This window comes from Pseudophryne corroboree, chromosome 2, assembly GCF_028390025.1.
Source record: "Pseudophryne corroboree isolate aPseCor3 chromosome 2, aPseCor3.hap2, whole genome shotgun sequence".
Taxonomy (NCBI): Eukaryota; Metazoa; Chordata; class Amphibia; order Anura; family Myobatrachidae; genus Pseudophryne; species Pseudophryne corroboree.
Genome location: NC_086445.1, coordinates 876317331 through 876336767, shown reverse-complemented (window position 1 = coordinate 876336767; position 19437 = coordinate 876317331). Strand labels below are relative to the sequence as shown.

General features: G+C 47.2%; 1 protein-coding gene across 3 annotated transcripts in view; it reads left to right on the top strand.

The window, feature by feature from the left end:
- Positions 1-19437, top strand: part of EFCAB5 (EF-hand calcium binding domain 5) — a 154390-nt gene that overhangs the window by 122169 nt on the left and 12784 nt on the right. For all 3 annotated transcript variants that reach the window (XM_063955958.1, XM_063955959.1, XM_063955960.1), the window contains exons 18-20: positions 6757-7013; positions 12346-12575; positions 14892-14988. In XM_063955958.1, the coding sequence (XP_063812028.1) occupies positions 6757-7013; positions 12346-12575; positions 14892-14988 (584 nt within the window). The remainder of the gene's footprint in view (positions 1-6756; positions 7014-12345; positions 12576-14891; positions 14989-19437) is intronic.

Below are 19437 nucleotides of genomic sequence, written 5' to 3'. Positions count from 1 at the left end.
GCGCCATTGCTCCTCATACACACTTCACACTCCGGTCACTGAGGGTGCAGGGCGCTGGGGGGGGGGGGGGCGCCCTGAGCAGCGATTAAAAACACCTTGGCTGGCAAAATAATCACAATATATAGCCCCAGAGGCTATATATGTGATAATTACCCCTGCCAGAATCCATAAAAAAGCGGGAGAAAAGTCTGCGAAAAGGTGCGGAGCTATCTCCCTCGGCACACTGGCGCCATTTTCTCTTCACAGTGTAGCTGGAAGACAGCTCCCCAGGCTCTCCCCTGTAGTTTTCAGGCTCAAAGGGTTAAAAAGAGAGGGGGGGCACTAAATTTAGGCGCAATATTGTTTATACAAGCAGCTATTGGGGAAAATTCACTCAGTGATAGTGTTTATCCCTACATTATATAGCGCTCTGGTGTGTGCTGGCATACTCTCTCTCTCTGTCTCCCCAAAGGGCTGTGTGGTGTCCTGTCCTCAGTCAGAGCATTCCCTGTGTGTGTGCGGTGTGTCGGTACGGCTGTGTCGACATGTTTGATGAGGAGGCTTATGTGGAGGCGGAGCAGATGCCGATAAATGGGATGTCGCCCCCTGTGGGCCGACACCAGAGTGGATGGATAGGTGGAAGGTATTAACCGACAGTGTCAACTCCTTACATAAAAGGCTGGATGACGTAACAGCTATGGGACAGCCGGCTTCTCAGCCCGCGCCTGCCCAGGCGTCTCAAAGGCCATCAGGGGCTCAAAAACGCCCGCTCCCTCAGATGGCAGACACAGATGTCGACACGGAGTCTGACTCCAGTGTCGACGAGGTTGAGACATATACACAATACACTAGGAACATCCGTTACATGATCCCGGCAATAAAAAATGTGTTACACATTTCTGACATTAACCCAAGTACCACTAAAAAAGGGTTTTATGTTTGGGGAGAAAAAGCAGGCAGTGTTTTGTTCCCCCATCAAATGAGTGAATGAAGTGTGAAAAAGCGTGGGTTCCCCCGATAAGAAACTGGTAATTTCTAAAAAGTTACTGATGGCGTACCTTTTCCCGCCAGAGGATAAGTTACGCTGCGAGATATCCCCTAGGGTGGATAAGGCGCTCACACGTTTGTCAAAAAGGGTGGCACTGCCGTCTTAGGATACGGCCACTTTGAAGGTACCTGCTGATAAAAAGCAGGAGGCTATCCTGTAGTCTGTATTTACACACTCAGGTACTAGACTGAGACCTGCAGATAGTGCTGCTGCAGCGTGGTCTGTAACCCTGTCAAACAGGGATACTATTTTGCGAACATAAGACGTCGTCTTATATATAAGGGGTGCACAGAGGGATATTTTGCCGGCTGGCATCCAGAATTAATGCAATGTCCATTCTGTCAGGAGGGTATTAGAGACCCGACACTGGACAGGTGATGCTGACTTTAAAAGGCACATAGAGCCTTATAAGGGTGAGGAATTGTTTGGGGATGGTCTCTGGGACCTCGTATCCACAGCAACAGCTGGGAAGAAAAATTTTTACCTCAGGTTTCCTCACAGCCTAAGAAAGCACTGTATTATCAGGTACAGTCCTTTCGGCTTCAGAAAAGCAAGCGGGTCAAAGGCGCTTCCTTTCTGCACAGAGACGAGGGAAGAGGGAAAAAGCTGCACCAGTCAGCCAGTTCCCAGAATCAAAATTCTTACCCCGCTTCCTCTGAGTCCACCGCATGACGCGGGGGCTCCACAGGCGTAGCCAGGTACGGTGGGGGGCCGCCTCAAAAATTTCAGCGATCAGTGGGCTCGCTCACAGGTGGATCCCTGGATCCTTCAAGTAGTATCTCAGGGGTACAGGCTGGAATTCGAGGCGTCTTCCCCCCGCCGTTTCCTCAAATCTGCCTTGCCGACAACTCCCTCAGGCAGGGAGGCTGTGCTAGAGGCAATTCACAAGCTGTATTCCCAGCAGGTGATAGTCAAGGTGCCCCTACTTCAACAAGGACGGGGTTACTATTCCACACTGTTTGTGGTACCGAAACCGGACGGTTCGGTGAGACCCATTTTAAATTTGAAGTCCTTGAACACATACATAAAAAAATTCAAGTTCAAGATGGAATCGCTCAGGGCGGTTATTGCAAGCCAGGAGGAGGGGGATTACATGGTATCCCTGGACATCAAGGATGCTTACCTACATGTCCCCATTTACCATCCTCACCAGGAGTACCTCAGATTTGTGGTACAGGATTGCCATTACCAATTCCAAACACTGCCGTTTGGACTGTCCACGGCACCGAGGGTCTTTACCAAGGTAATGGCAGAAATGATGATACTCCTTCGAAAAAAGGGAGTTTTTAATTATCCCGTACTTGGACGATCTCCTTATAAAGGCGAGGTCCATGGAGCAGTTGTTGGTCGGAGTAGCACTATCTCGGGAAGTGCTACAACAGCACGGATGGATTCTATACATTCCAAAGTCACAGCTGGTTCCTACCACACGCCTGCTGTTCCTGGGGATGGTTCTGGACACAGAACAGAAAAAAGTGTTTCTCCCGCAGGAGAAAGCCAAGGAGCTGTCATCTCTAGTCAGAGACCTCCTGAAACCAAAACAGGTATCGGTGCATCACTGCACACGAGTCCTGGGAAAAATGGTAGCTTCTTACGAAGCAAAATTCCATTCGGCAGGTTCCATGCAAGAACCTTTCAGTGGGACCTCTTGGACAAGTGGTCGGAATCGCATCTTCAGATGCATCGGCTGATAACCCTGTCTCCAAGGACCAGGGTATCTCTACTGTGGTGGCTGCAGAGTGCTCATCTTCAAGAGGGCCGCAGATTCGGCATACAGGACTGGGTCCTGGTAACCACGGATGCCAGCCTTCGAGGCTGGGGGGCAGTCACACAGGGAAGAAATTTCCAAGGACTTTGGTCAAGTCAGGAGTCGTCCCTACACATAAATATTCTGGAACTGAGGGCCATTTACAATGCCCTAAGTCTGGCAAGGCCTCTGCTTCAAAACCAGCCGGTACTGATCCAATCAGACAACATCACGGCAGTCGCCCATGTAAACCGACAGGGCGGCACAAGAAGCAGGATGGCGATGGCAGAAGCCACAAGGATTCTCCGATGGGCGGAAAATCACGTCTTAGCACTGTCAGCAGTGTTCATTCCGGGAGTGGACAACTGGGAAGCAGACTTCCTCAGCAGACACGACCGACACCCGGGAGAGTGGGGACTTCATCCAGAAGTCTTCCAACTGTTGGTAAACCGTTGGGAAAGGCCACAGGTGTACATGATGGCGTCCCGCCTAAACAAAAAACTAGATATTGCGCCAGGTCAAGGGACCCGCAGGCAATAGCTGTGGACGCTCTAGTGACACCGTGGGTGTACCAGTCGGTTTATGTATTCCCTCCTCTGCCTCTCATACCAAAGGTACTGAGAATAATAAGAAAACGAGGAGTAAGAACGATACTCATGGTTCCGGATGGGCCAAGAAGAGCTTGATACCCAGAACTTCAAGAAATAATATCAGAGATATTAGATAGATATTAGAGAGAGATATAGTAGAGAGAGGATCTGCTACAGCAGGGGCCCTGTCTGTTCCAAGACTTACCGCGGCTGCGTTGGACGGCATGGCGGTTGAATTCCGGATCCTAAAGCAAAAGGGCATTCCGGAGGAAGTCATTCCTACGCTGATAAAAGCCAGAAAAGAAGTAACCGCAAACCATTATCACCGTATTTGGCGAAAATATGTTGCGTGGTGTGAGGCCAGGAAGGCCCCAACAGAGGAATTTCAGCTGGGTCGTTTTCTGCACTTCCTACAGTCAGGAGTGACTATGGGCCTACATTTGGGTTCCACTAAGGTCCAGATTTCGGCTCTGTCGATTTTCTTCCAGAAAGAACTGGCTTCACTGCCTGGAGTTCAGACATTTGTAAAGGGAGTGCTACATATTCAGCCCCTTTTTTGTGCCTTCTGTGGCACCTTGGGATCTCAACGTGGTGTTGAGTTTCTTAAAATCACATTGGTTTGAGCCACTTAAAACTGTGGATTTGAAATATCTCACGTGGAAAGTGGTCATTTTATTGGCCTTGGCTTCGGCCAGGCGTGTGTCAGAATTGGCGGCTTTGTCATGTAAAAGCCCTTATCTGATTTTCCATATGGATAGGGCAGAATTGAGGACTCGTCCCCAGTTTCTCCCTAAGGTGGTATCAGCTTTTCACTTGAACCAACCTATTGTAGTGCCTGCGGCTACTAGGGACTTGGAAGATTCCAAGTTACTGGACGTAGTCAGGGCCTTAAAAATTTATATTTCCAGGACGGCTGGAGTCAGGAAAACTGACTCGTTTTTTATCCTGTAGGCACCCAACAAAATAGGTGCTCCTGCTTCTAAGCAGACTATTGCTCGCTGAATTTGTAGCACAATTCAGCTGGAGCATTCTGCGGCTGGATTGCCGCATCCTAAATCAGTAACAGCCCATTCCACGAGGAAAGTGGGCTCATCTTGGGCGGCTGCCCGAGGGGTCTCGGCTTTACAACTTTGCCGAGCTGCAACTTGGTCAGGGGCAAACACGTTTGCTAAATGCTACAAATTTGATACCCTGGCTGAGGAGGACCTTGAGTACTCTCATTCGGTGCTGCAGAGTCATCCGCACTCTCCCGCCCGTTTGGGAGCTTTGGTATAATCCCCATGGTCCTTACGGAGTTCCCAGCATCCACTAGGACGTCAGAGAAAAAAAGATTTTACTCACCGGTAAATCTATTTCTCGTAGTCCGTAGTGGATGCTGGGCGCCCATCCCAAGTGCGGATTGTCTGCAATACTTGTATATAGTTATTGCCTAACTAAAGGGTTATTGTTGAGCCATCTGTTGAGAGGCTCAGTTATATTTCATACTGTTAACTGGGTATTGTATCACGAGTTATACGGTGTGATTGGTGTGGCTGGTATGAGTCTTACCCGGGATTCAAAATCCTTCCTTATTGTGTCAGCTCTTCCGGGCACAGTATCCTAACTGAGGTCTGGAGGAGGGGCATAGAGGGAGGAGCCAGTGCACACCAGATAGTACCTAATCTTTCTTTTAGAGTGCCCAGTCTCCTGCGGAGCCCGTCTATTCCCCATGGTCCTTACGGAGTTCCCAGCATCCACTACGGACTACGAGAAATAGATTTACCGGTGAGTAAAATCTTATTTTCTGCGAGGTACACTGGGCTCCACAGGGCGCCCACCCTGACGCACATAGCTTCTTTGGGTTGGTATGGCATTAAACGCTGACACTTTCTCCTGTCGTGAGAATGTGGTGTATGTGGCTAATAACGGTTGTCGTCTGTTTTACCTGCTACTGCATTGGACTGGTTAACAAAAACTGAGCTCCTGTGCACGGAGGTGGGGTTATAGAGGAGGCGGCGCTATGCATTCTGGGAACAGTCAAAGCTTTTAGCCTGTTGGTGCCTCAGATCAAGATCCTACTCTACACCCCAATGTCATTCCTTGTGGAGCCCAGTGTACCTCGCAGAAAGAGATTTAACAACAGTAAGTTCTTACCATAAATCTTGTTTTATGACTGCCCCTTTCATACATGTGAAACACGATAAGCATTAATTAAAGCACAAATCATAATATAGACATTCATTTTTGTACAGGCAAACCACTATGAAAAATACCTATATTGAGTATAATTAATGAAAGCAGTGCACTATGCAGTGCTTAACAATAGTTTTGGGCAAACTGAATTTCACAGAATCTTGCAGTCATTAAGCACACCATAGTCCAGAACAGTATCTGATTTGTGTATTAATTCTAATGCTCCGAACCACTTGGTTACTTACAAGCAGAACAGCCGGCCATTATTGTCAATATATTTTTATTGTGCAATGCAATTTTTAGTATTTGGTGTATTGTCTGCGAAGCCTTGTCTCCCGTCACAATTCCATCTTAGCTACATACAAGGGAGGTAGTCGCAGGCAAGGTTAAAATGGTTAAAATAATTTCTCATAGACAATGAACAACTTGCAGCTAGCAGAGACGCAATGTAAATTGCTTTAATTTTGATTATAGGTGAAGACAGTGGTTCCCAAACTTTCTTGAATCACGGCGCCCAGGATAAAAGTTTTTTATTGAATAATTTGTAAATTCAGTAAATTGGGCTTACGTGTCATCCTTAGGGACAGTTATGTGGTGGTGTACAGTTTTGCTTCTGATTGTCCACCTGTTTTATGATTGGCAGCCACAAGCACTGGTTTTGCCTATCATTTTGTCCTGGAACAGTAAACCGAGGCACCCATGTAAGAGCTTTGCGGCACCTTCGGGCAGTGTCGGACTGGGGCATGAAGGTCCCACCAGGGAATGCAGTGGTAGTGGCCCATGTTTAGGAGTGTGGCCAGTCTTCAGAGGGGGTGTGGCCAGCCACTACATTGGTTTGCCTAACCATTAGAGAGTGCATGGTCTGGGCCCCTTGATAGATATATATATATATGAATACTGCTAGTGCATGCATGATAATGTACCAGATATATTAGCAATGCACTGTAGAGAATATATCATGGTCTAGTGCAGTACAAGGTAACATATGTATAATGTATGATTTAAGTACACAGGCTGGAACCTGATGATCCCTAGAGGAGGAGGAGGGGGCCCCAGACTGTGGGTGGTCGTCCCCCCCCCCCCCCCCCCCCTGTGGGCCAGTCCAACCCTGCCTCAGGGTGATACAGTTTAGGAATCAGCTTGACTTTCTTAAATTATTACTGCATGTCAATGTCAATATGTTCTATGATTAAAGCAATACCTCCTGGTTATTTGGACAGGGATTATCTCTTTAAGTGTGCAGACAGCTCAGAGGTTATTACTACTGAGGCCTATGGAGAGCACCATATTGCGGTACCAATCCGAGACCCAACAGGGAGAACTCTTGGAGTGTTGGACCTGAACACCGGTCACTGCAGAGAGTTACCAGCCCACGAGTATCAGGATTTACAGAAAATGCTACAGATGTTACAAGAAGCCTGTTATGAGATTCTGGAGGAACAACTAATACGGGACATGCCAAGAAAAGCTGTCTTAGGTAACATTTTTCCCTTTCAGTCAGGGGCACCACAATGTTTTTACGTTGGGGGTTGCCAAGATATAATTTCATTTTAAAACCCCTAAATTGCTGAACGTCAACCCCTCAGGGGCAGCTGGACACCTTTCTGATTAGATAGATAGATAGACATTTATATAGCTCTATCTATCTCTCAGTCTCTACACAAATACACACACACACACACACACACACACACACACACACACACACACACATATGCACATATTTATGTTAAAAAGGACACTGGGGAATAAAGATAATAGTGTATTAGAATAAAACTACAACAAAAAGGGGCCTATTATTGCTCAGATATATTAAAAATCACATACGGGGACAGGTGCTCTGAAAGGGGCTGTGGTGGGTGTTTGGGTCTAAGGGAGATGGGGGAGGGAGACAAAGTACGAAGGAGGAGCAGAGGTGGAAGAGCAGAGGAACATATGAATTTGGAGGTGATCAGGGCGCAGGGTTAGTCCCGGAAGGGGCCAGTCCACAGTAACTAGACACACACTGTAGGGGCTGGAGCTGGGTGCAGGAGGGTGGAGGGCCCTAGAAGTGGGCAAAAAGGGTTGTGGGTTGGAAAAGGTGAAGCAGCCACAAAACGGGATTATCTCTATCCTGACAACCCATAGCAACCATAAATATTGTCCCACTGCGCTCCGTTACCCATTACAGAACTTAATAAATTGAGATGCATAAGTATTCAAACAAGTTGTTTCTCTCCCCAAAAAATAAATAAACACGAGCTTCTTCGTTCCATGCATTTTACGTAGATATGGATTATATTTAGCTTCAATGAGCTGCCTGATGAAATATGTTTACCCACTAGAGGGAGCCATTTTCCTTCTTAATGTTAGGATTTCCTCAACCTTCCCTATCTCAAGTATCAGCATCAGGCCACATTTTAATTTAGTTTTTAAGGGGCCTATTCATGATCATTAATGATTATTACACATGCAGAAATGCTAGTGTCCATGTGTTTTTAGTAACTGAACTATTTATCATTAGGAGCCCCAATATTCAGCAAACTCTGAACACTGAAAGCTTTGGGCGTTTGCCTGCGGGAACCTACATAATTCTCAGATGGCGTTGGTTCATGGAGCCCAGATTCTTTCTATGGGAAAGAGGTCTGTGTTGGGAAGAGGGATTCCTCTGGCCCTGCGTGCCCTGCGGCAGTGGTATGCGTGAACTCAGGTCACACATGCGCACTGGGCAGACCTGTCAGAGGTAAGTTTCAGTGCAACTGAAGTAGAGTGTTAGGGATTGCAGGGACAGCTGATTGTCAGATCACTGTACAGAGGCAATGCCAAATTGCTATGGTTCTTAAGAATCCACAGCTGCACTTTGCATCAATTTGGATACATTGAGGGCCCCAAAGCACAAGAGGTCACACTTAAGAAGCATAGTGGATGCACACTGTAAAACACCTTTGTTTCACACCAGTGCACACAAATATGCCAACCAGCACAGGATAGCCCCGCTGTCAGATCTCAGGAGACAAGTCGACAAAGATGAAATGCACCTGGATATGTATGGCCATAGCAGGATGAACTTACATACTGTATACTGTCATGACGGGGCTAATCAGAGAAGCTGAGGGGATCTGGTCACTATACCGGCAATTGCGATGCCAGCAGTCAGAATGCCGACTTCTGACCAGTGTCGGGATGCCTGCGACGGACAGAAGTCGGCATTTCGATTTCCGGCATCTCGACCGTAAGTATGCCGGGCCAGGTTAGGATCAGGCTGCATTGGAGGAGGTGGGTTAGGCTTAGGCTGCGTGGGGACGGTTATGGTTAGACTGCGAATGGGGGTTGTGGAGGTTAGGGTTAGGCTACAGGGAGGGGATGTAAGGGTTAAGCACAGCCGGGGAGGGATAGGGTTAGCCTGCAGGGTAGGGAGGGCTAGGGTTGTTCTGCACGAAGGGAGGGAAGGGGGAATTATGGTCAGCCTGTGAAGGGGGGGTGGGAGTTAGAATGGTAGCGGTTACTTTTAGTATACTTACCATACAGGTGTCAAGACCCTGCGTGTTGGGATCCTGTGCTTCGGGATGCCGCTGTTGGTATTTTGACTTCCAACATCCCAAGCGCCGGGATCTTGATACCAACCCAAGCTAAGCACCCACAGTATCCTAAGAATGCTACATGTGGCTCAGCTCTCTAGGCTGCAGGTTGCCATACCAGGCACCCTTTATTCCAAATGCAGGTACCATGGACATTGATGGTGCCAACCACAGGCCCTGCGCCCTTGATGGCAGCATCACTCAGCCACCTGAAATTACAGACAGCCCTGTGGATGTGCAGAAAGGTGGAAAACTTTTAAGATATAGACTGTGCAAAGTGTAAATGCAACTTCACAGTCCAACTTCCTACCGATTTAGAACCCCCCCGCCAATAATATAAACTTTTCAGTTTTCCGTCTATAATACTGATCAGTTTAGCCTCGCTTATGACTTTACTCCTAGAAATACACTACTCCGTCATTAGTGCAGCCAGATGGAGGCCTAGCATAGGACTGCTAGTACAAAACACATGTCCAGTAGCAGGATGAAAATGCCTGTGCACCCTTCCACACAGCAATGCAATGACCCCAGGCCTTTTTCTCATTTCAACAATCACACTCCACAAAACAAATTCTGTGTTTGTAATACTCCACAAAACTAGGCGCCTAATTCAGACCTGATTGCAGATGTGTGAAAAAACGCACACCTACGATCAAATTCTTTGACATGCGGGGGGACGCCCAGCACAGGGCAAGTCCACCCTGCATGCCAGATCCAGTCCCCCCTGCAGAGAGAGCTGGCCCTAGCCAATTTGATGCCCTAGGCAAAATTTTGACTGGTGCCCCCTAGCACCACCACTAGTTCTGCATTAGACCCAGCAACACCACCGGGGGCTTACCCTGTACCCCTGTGAGCCAGTTCAACCCTGCATAATGCCTCACAGTAATGCCCATAATACACATAATTCCACACAGTAATGCACCTTATACATATGAACCACATTAGTAATGCCCTTAATACACATAATGCCACACAGCAATTCACCTTACACATATGCCCCACATTAGTAGTGCTAGTAGCTTTTTTTTTTTTTATAAAACTTACTTTTGCTTGCTGGTGTGCTTGCAGTCAGTGTGTGCACCCATGCAGCTCCCTAGATCCGTGACTGCGTTTTGTGAGATGGGGTGGCACCCGTTAAAGGGGCACCCGTACAAGGGATGTGCCCTCATAGGGTATGCCGTCCCTTGCAAGCCTCATCCTTTATTTTAGCTTGCTGGACACAGATGTCAGCAAAGTCCAGATACTGCCATACTTGCTGGTTATACAAAAAGACCAGTATCAAACATGTAGCAACTGTCCATTCTCTTCACTGTTCAGTGTGTTTGCTGGTGTCTGTTACTCCCGGCAACTGCATGCCCTTTATTTTATACTGCGGGAGCAGTATGCTCTGCTCTCCAGTCTGATGCATCTGAAAGTCACGCTGCACTGACGTTTCATATAGAAATAGCGCAACGCAACTTACTGACCACGTTACAGTGCTGGATGGTAAGGGAATTTTACAGCATGGACTGACTGAGAAATAAAGTGTGCGGAGAACACTGCCCATGTTATGTCCCTGCAGACACCAGGGGTTGCACAGAGATAAGGGACACAGGATAGCAGGGTCCCCCTCCCCCATGTGCACAAGGTGATGTCAGATTTATGTGGAGCAGTCTTCCAGAATACACGTGGTATCATAAGGAGCCATCCAGTAATAAACTTATATAGTCAGTGAAAATGTCACAGGTCCAGGAATTGCAGTTACTGGGCTTCTGCTGTCTAAGGTCTCACAAGTCAGGGGCATTCAAGCATGTCAGAGGAAGTTCAAGGGACAGTGTGCATTCTATTTGAAATGTAAACAGCAGTGTATACAAGTACTGATTGAAAATATTTAGAAAGCAACAGATAGTTTGCAGACTGTCCCTCCCAGCATGAAATACTGCAGGGACATGCTTGGGTGCCCCTAGACATGCTTGGATGCCCTAGGCAAATACCTAGCCTGCCTATAACTAAGGCCGGCTCTGCCTGCAGACATGCAAAAGCATCGCACGGCGGCGATGCTTTCTCATGTTTCGAGTAGCCCTCTGCTTACACAGCCTAGCTGCGAAGGCAGATAGCTACTTGCCATGTTAAGGGTCGCTGCGGCTGTGTGTGACATCACGCAGCCACCGCGACCCACCCCAGAAGCTGTCCGTTGCACGGACCATGCCCCATAAACGGAGCATCAAGGCCAACAAAACGTGGCATCGATGCCCCATTCCCGCCCCCCCCCCCCCCATCTTAAATTGCGTTCTGGAGAGAACGCAGTTTAGGACCTTGCACATGCACGTACCGGCATATGTGCATGCGAGGAGGATGTGCAAAAATCTCTTCATAGCGATTTTTGCACATCAGCGACATGGTCTGAATTAGGCCCTAGGTACGGCTCTTCCACCACTGCAGAGAGCACCATTTTAGCTTGCTAATCCATGCACTTTCTTTAGGTGTGTGACATTAACAAAGAGCCTGCCTGCTGGTTTGTACTTTTACAATTAGTAAACTACTTTTAGTGCCTAGTTATAAATATTAACTTGTGCAGAGTTACATTGTACAGCAGAATCCTAGATTCCCTTCTTAAAGGCAAAACAAAGCATTGAGTACCATTACCATATGCATTCATATAGCTATTAGTACAAGTTGTAAACAGGTAACATGCATGCCCAATTTCTTCTCCTACATTGATTTGAATATTTTACATGATCAATAAATAAAAGCAGGAAAAATAAACATTTCCATGTACAGTATGTGAAATAACTTGTGAAAAATGGCCTAATTCAGAGATGGATCAGAGATGGATGTAGATCGCTGCATACGCAGCCAGATCTGCGTCCATCTCCTCAGATGCTGGGGGCCGCCGCCAAGCACAGGCCAAGGCCACCCAGCATATGTAGCGCCGCCTCGTGATGAGTCTGCAAGTAAATTGCAGATGCATCGAACCAGTCTGCGCTTGTGACGTAACACAGCCGCCCCGAAAATGCTCCCTGAACGCTACGCCCCCCATTGCCTCGTCACTGCCTCGCGAACGCCCACCACTGTCAATCACACTGCGGATGACTCCTTCTGGGATGCAGCCACAATGTGTAAGGTCACGCACAAACACTACGGCAAGTGCGCATGCGCAGACCACCTGAATGCAGCCGCTGAGTACAGACGTGCGGCTACGTTCAGGTCTGACTGACCCCCTTTGTGTATTGTCTCAGGTGTCTGTTCCACCTGCCTGCTTTGTGATTGCAGAGGCAGAACAAGTGTCCAGGCAGAGGAACGTGGGAGTCCTATTTCATCGCTTCATGCTGCAGGATCTGAGGCAGTGTGTCAGCAAGCTGGACCACCAGTCCTTTGCTGAACTGAAGAGCTATAAGGAGCCCCCTGTAATGGTACATAGTATCCTCAAGGCTGTGCTGCTTTTCTTTTGCCCAGCCTGGGATGAATCAGAGGAGATTCACAGCTGGAATCAATGCAAACTGGTAGGTAATTTGTGAAGTCTAGAACTCCATACATTTTACACACATGCTGCACTCTCGGCCTGATTCAGATTTGTACGCAATTCCGATGTTCACGCAACTGAGAGAATAGTGGTAGACTGTACATGCACTGCAATTGCACTGTGCACATGCCAAAGTAACTTTGCGATGCAGCTTGCAGTGAGAATTTATTTGCACACTGATTGAGAGGAAGGGAACGTTTGAGGCAGACTGACTGAGAGGAAGGGAACGTTTGGGGCAGACTGATTGAGAGGAAGGGAATGTTTGGTGCAGACTGAGAGGAAGGGAACGTTTGGGGCAGACTGATTGAGAGGAAGGGAACGTTTGGGACAGACTGATTGAGAGCAAGGGAACGTTTGGGACAGACTGATTGAGAGGAAGGGAACGTTTGGGGCAGACTGAGAGGAAGGGAACGTTTGCGGCAGACTAATTGAGAGGAAGGGAACGTTTGGGGCAGACTGCTTGAGAGGAAGGGAACGTTTGGGGCAGATTGAGAGGAAGGGAACGTTTGGGGCAGACTGAGAGGAAGGTAACGTTTGGGGCAGACTGAGAGGAAGGTAACGTTTGGGGCAGACAGAGAGGAAGGGAACGTTTGGGGCAGACTGATTGAGAGTAAGGGAACGTTTGGGGCAGACTGATTGAGAGGAAGGGAACGTTTGGGGCAGACTGAGAGGAAGGGAACGTTTGGGGCAGACTGAGAGGAAGGGAACGTTTGGGGCAGACTGAGAGGAAGGGAACGTTTGGGGCAGACAGAGAGGAAGGGAACGTTTGGGGCAGACTGATTGAGAGTAAGGGAACGTTTGGGGCAGACTGATTGAGAGGAAGGGAATGTTTGGAGCAGAGTGAGAGGAAGGGAATGTTTGGGGCAGACTGATTGAGAGGAAGGGAACGTTTGGGGCAGACTGAAAGGAAGGGAACGTTTGGGGCATATTGATTGAGAGGAAGGGAACGTTTGGGGCAGACTGAGAGGAAGGGAACGTTTGGGGCAGACTGATTGAGAAGAAGGGAACGTTTGGGGCAGACTGATTGAGAGGAAGGGAACGTTTGGGGCAGACTGATTGAGAGGAAGGGAACGTTTGCGGCAGACTGATTGAGAGGAAGGGAACGTTTGGTACAGACTGAGAGGAAGGGAACATTTGGGGCAGACTGATAGAGAGGAAGGGAACGTTTGGGGCAGAGTAATTGAGAGGAAGGGAACGTTTGGGGGAGATAATGGGGAGCAGCAGCAAAAACACAGGTGTGTCACGGCTGCTCTCGGGGTGTGTTTCTGCCTTCAGCTGCAATCATGTACATAGAGAAACATGGCACCAGTGTCACCACTGCTGTAGCTGTCTGTATGACAATAGCCTCACTCGGAGAGTCGATGTTCCTCGTTTCTGCGTTGATGCTGTGTATATGTGCGCATTTGCAGAAGATTTTATGATGGCTCCAGTGGGCGTTTCTGTTCTTTTCTGGGCTGCTTCACTTGTGATGGTCAGGAAGTCCATAGGCAGATAAATCGCAGCTGCATTGGCATGTGTGTACAAATCTGTATCAGGCCCCCTGTCTCCTGATATATAGAGTACAGATGTCTGTGTAATAGTAAACATTGATCTTTTTTCGGGGGTCACAATTTTCTTGAGTCTTGTGAAGAAGTTTGGGGTAGATGTATTAATGGGCGATGGGGGAGAAGTGGTATCAGCGTACGTTATGTCGCTTCTCCCCCATGTATTGAGGAGATGTGCACTATATGCACATCTTAGCAGACAGCACAGTACATATTGGCAGTAGCAGAATGAGAAATAGATTCAAAAATGATTATCTGAATAGTAAAAACAAGGTAGCACGCCGATACGCAGGCAGTGTATGAACAGTCAGTGGCACTGACCGTTCTGACAACGGCAACTATCAATTTCGACAGCTGCAGCTGTTGTTGCCCCACCACAACACTGTAACTGCCTGCATTGGCAGAATGACAAAAAAGATTCAAAAATGATTATCTGAATAGCAAAAACACATGGATTCATAGTCTAAGGTCCATTTAGCAACTACGTGGTTCATAAATTGTAGATAAAGTATAAGCTTGTGGATCTTTCTTATCCAAAATAACTGTATCCTTAACTTTCTCTGTCAAATTGTTACAAATAGAAAAATATATTACATACTAGTGTTTATTTTAGAAAGTATCCCCACCAGGAAGTGACCAACATCATTGTATATTACATGCTTGGTGATGCACTATGTTCCTAAGGACAATATTTCACTACTACATTATTTTTTATTTATATTTATTTATATTACTTATTTTCATATTTTTAGAAACTAAATAGTGATTTGATTCGGAAGATATTATACTTTGACCCCACAGCCCAGTCTGTACAGATCAACCCGGAGATCCTGGCTAAGTATGTTAAAGGTAAATGACTTATTTGTTGTTACATATTCATTATTAAGCAAATTGGCTGCTACAGAGTTGCACACAAGTCATGTGATTATTAGTACTGTGCATGCTTCGTAGCCAAGGGTATGTAACTGCAGAGGTGATCCAGAGTCATACGCATCTCAATTGCAGCTGAATGGGTGTACCTGAGTGGTAATGGGGTGTTTGTACGTATAGTAGGTTTATTGTTCCAATGGTGTGTAGACGCAGCTGGGGGCTATGATGAGCTGAGTGTACTCATGCTAGAGATGAGCGGGTTCGGTTCCTCGGAATCCGAACCCGCCCGAACTTCATGTTTTTTTTCACGGGTCCGAGCGACTCGGATCTTCCCGCCTTTCTCGGTTAACCCGAGCGCGCCCGAACGTCATCATGACGCTGTCGGATTCTCGCGAGACTCGGATTCTATATAAGGAGCCGCGCGTCGCCGCCATTTTCACACGTGCATTGAGATTGATAGGGAGAGGACGTGGCTGGCGTCCTCTCCATTTAGATTAGAAGAGAGAGAGTGAGATTGATTTGAGACAGAGACACTTGATTTACTGGAGCTTAGGAGTACTGTAGAGAGTGCAGAGTTTAGTAGTGACTGACCACAGTGACCACCAGACAGTGCAGTTTTATTTAATATAATCCGTTCTCTGCCTGAAAAAAACGATACACAGTGACTCAGTCACATACCATATCTGTGTGCACTGCTCAGCCCAGTGTGCTGCATCATCTATGTATATATCTGACTGTGCTCACACAGCTTATAATTGTGGGGGAGACTGGGGAGCAGTGCCAGTTATAGGTTATAGCAGGAGCCAGGAGTACATATTATTAAAATTAAACAGTGCACACTTTTGCTGCAGGAGTGCCACTGCCAGTGTGACTGACCAGTGACCTGACCACACTGACCACCAGTATAGTTAGTAGTATACTATATTGTGATTGCCTGAAAAAGTTAAACACTCGTCGTGTGACTTGTGTGGTGTTTTTTTTTTTATTCTATAAAAAACTCATTCTGCTGACAGACAGTGTCCAGCAGGTCCGTCATTATATAATATATACCTGTCCGGCTGCAGTAGTGATATATATATATTTTTTATATCATTATTAATCATCCAGTCGCAGCAGACACAGTACGGTAGTTCACGGCTGTAGCTACCTCTGTGTCGGCACTCGGCAGTCCATCCATAATTGTATACCACCTACCCGTGGTTTTTTTTTCTTTTTTCTTTATACATACATACTACATCTCTTTATCAACCAGTCTATATTAGCAGCAGACACAGTACAGTAGTCCACGGCTGTAGCTACCTCTGTGTCGGCACTCGGCAGTCCATCCATAATTGTATACCACCTACCCGTGGTTTTTTTTTCTTTCTTCTTTATACATACATACTACATCTCTTTATCAACCAGTCTATATTAGCAGCAGACACAGTACAGTACGGTAGTCCATGGCTGTAGCTACCTCTGTGTCGGCACTCGGCAGTCCGTCCATAATTGTATACCACCTACCCGTGGTTTTTTTTTCTTTCTTCTTTATACATACATACTACATCTCTTTATCAACCAGTCTATATTAGCAGCAGACACAGTACAGTAGTCCACGGCTGTAGCTACCTCTGTGTCGGCACTCGGCAGTCCATCCATAATTGTATACCACCTACCCGTGGTTTTTTTTTCTTTCTTCTTTATACATACATACTACATCTCTTTATCAACCAGTCTATATTAGCAGCAGACACAGTACAGTACGGTAGTCCACGGCTGTAGCTACCTCTGTGTCGGCACTCGGCAGTCCGTCCATAATTGTATACCACCTACCCGTGGTTTTTTTTCTTTCTTCTTTATACATACTACATCTCATTATCATCCAGTCTATATTAGCAGCAGACACAGTACAGTACGGTAGTCCACGGCTGTAGCTACCTCTGTGTCGGCACTCGGCAGTCCGTCCATAATTGTATACCACCTACCCGTGGTTTTTTCTTTTCTTTCTTCTTTATACATACTACATCTCATTATCAACCAGTCTATATTAGCAGCAGACACAGTACGGTAGTCCACGGCTGTAGCTACCTCTGTGTCGGCACTCGGCAGTCCGTCCATAATTGTATACCACCTACCCGTGGTTTTTTTTTTCTTTCTTCTTTATACATACTACATCTCATTATCAACCAGTCTATATTAGCAGCAGACACAGTACGGTAGTCCACGGCTGTAGCTACCTCTGTGTCGGCACTCGGCAGTCCATCCATAATTGTATACCACCTACCCGTGGTTTTTTTTTCTTTCTTCTTTATACATACATACTACATCTCATTATCATCCAGTCTATATTAGCAGCAGACACAGTACAGTACAATAGTCCACGGCTGTAGCTACCTCTGTGTCGGCACTCGGCAGTCCATCCATAATTGTATACTAGTATCCATCCATCTCCATTGTTTACCTGAGGTGCCTTTTAGTTGTGCCTATTAAAATATGGAGAACAAAAATGTTGAGGTTCCAAAATTAGGGAAAGATCAAGATCCACTTCCACCTCGTGCTGAAGCTGCTGCCACTAGTCATGGCCGAGACGATGAAATGCCAGCAACGTCGTCTGCCAAGGCCGATGCCCAATGTCATAGTACAGAGCATGTCAAATCCAAAACACCAAATATCAGTAAAAAAAGGACTCCAAAACCTAAAATAAAATTGTCGGAGGAGAAGCGTAAACTTGCCAATATGCCATTTACCACACGGAGTGGCAAGGAACGACTGAGGCTCTGGCCTATGTTCATGGCTAGTGGTTCAGCTTCACATGAGGATGGAAGCACTCAGCCTCTCGCTAGAAAACTGAAAAGACTCAAGCTGGCAAAAGCACCGCAAAGAACTGTGCGTTCTTCGAAATCCCAAATCCACAAGGAGAGTCCAATTGTGTCGGTTGCGATGCCTGACCTTCCCAACACTGGACGTGAAGAGCATGCGCCTTCCACCATTTGCACGCCCCCTGCAAGTGCTGGAAGGAGCACCCGCAGTCCAGTTCCTGATAGTCAGATTGAAGATGTCAGTGTTGAAGTACACCAGGATGAGGAGGATATGGGTGTTGCTGGCGCTGGGGAGGAAATTGACCAGGAGGATTCTGATGGTGAGGTGGTTTGTTTAAGTCAGGCACCCGGGGAGACACCTGTTGTCCGTGGGAGGAATATGGCCGTTGACATGCCTGGTGAAAATACCAAAAAAAATCAGCTCTTCGGTGTGGAAGTATTTCACCAGAAATGCGGACAACATTTGTCAAGCCGTGTGTTCCCTTTGTCAAGCTGTAATAAGTAGGGGTAAGGACGTTAACCACCTCGGAACATCCTCCCTTATACGTCACCTGCAGCGCATTCATAATAAGTCAGTGACAAGTTCAAAAACTTTGGGCGACAGCGGAAGCAGTCCACTGACCAGTAAATCCCTTCCTCTTGTAACCAAGCTCACGCAAACCACCCCACCAACTCCCTCAGTGTCAATTTCCTCCTTCCCCAGGAATGCCAATAGTCCTGCAGGCCATGTCACTGGCAATTCTGACGAGTCCTCTCCTGCCTGGGATTCCTCCGATGCATCCTTGCGTGTAACGCCTACTGCTGCTGGCGCTGCTGTTGTTGCTGCTGGGAGTCGATGGTCATCCCAGAGGGGAAGTCGTAAGCCCACTTGTACTACTTCCAGTAAGCAATTGACTGTCCAACAGTCCTTTGCGAGGAAGATGAAATATCACAGCAGTCATCCTGCTGCAAAGCGGATAACTGAGGCCTTGACAACTATGTTGGTGTTAGACGTGCGTCCGGTATCCGCCGTTAGTTCACAGGGAACTAGACAATTTATTGAGGCAGTGTGCCCCCGTTACCAAATACCATCTAGGTTCCACTTCTGTAGGCAGGCGATACCGAGAATGTACACGGACGTCAGAAAAAGACTCACCAGTGTCCTAAAAAATGCAGTTGTACCCAATGTCCACTTAACCACGGACATGTGGACAAGTGGAGCAGGGCAGGGTCAGGACTATATGACTGTGACAGCCCACTGGGTAGATGTATGGACTCCCGCCGCAAGAACAGCAGCGGCGGCACCAGTAGCAGCATCTCGCAAACGCCAACTCTTTCCTAGGCAGGCTACGCTTTGTATCACCGCTTTCCAGAATACGCACACAGCTAAAAACCTCTTACGGCAACTGAGGAAGATCATCGCAGAATGGCTTACCCCAATTGGACTCTCCTGTGGATTTGTGGCATCGGACAACGCCAGCAATATTGTGTGTGCATTAAATATGGGCAAATTCCAGCACGTCCCATGTTTTGCACATACCTTGAATTTGGTGGTGCAGAATTTTAAAAAAAACGACAGGGGCGTGCAAGAGATGCTGTCGGTGGCCAGAAGAATTGCGGGACACTTTCGGCGTACAGGCACCACGTACAG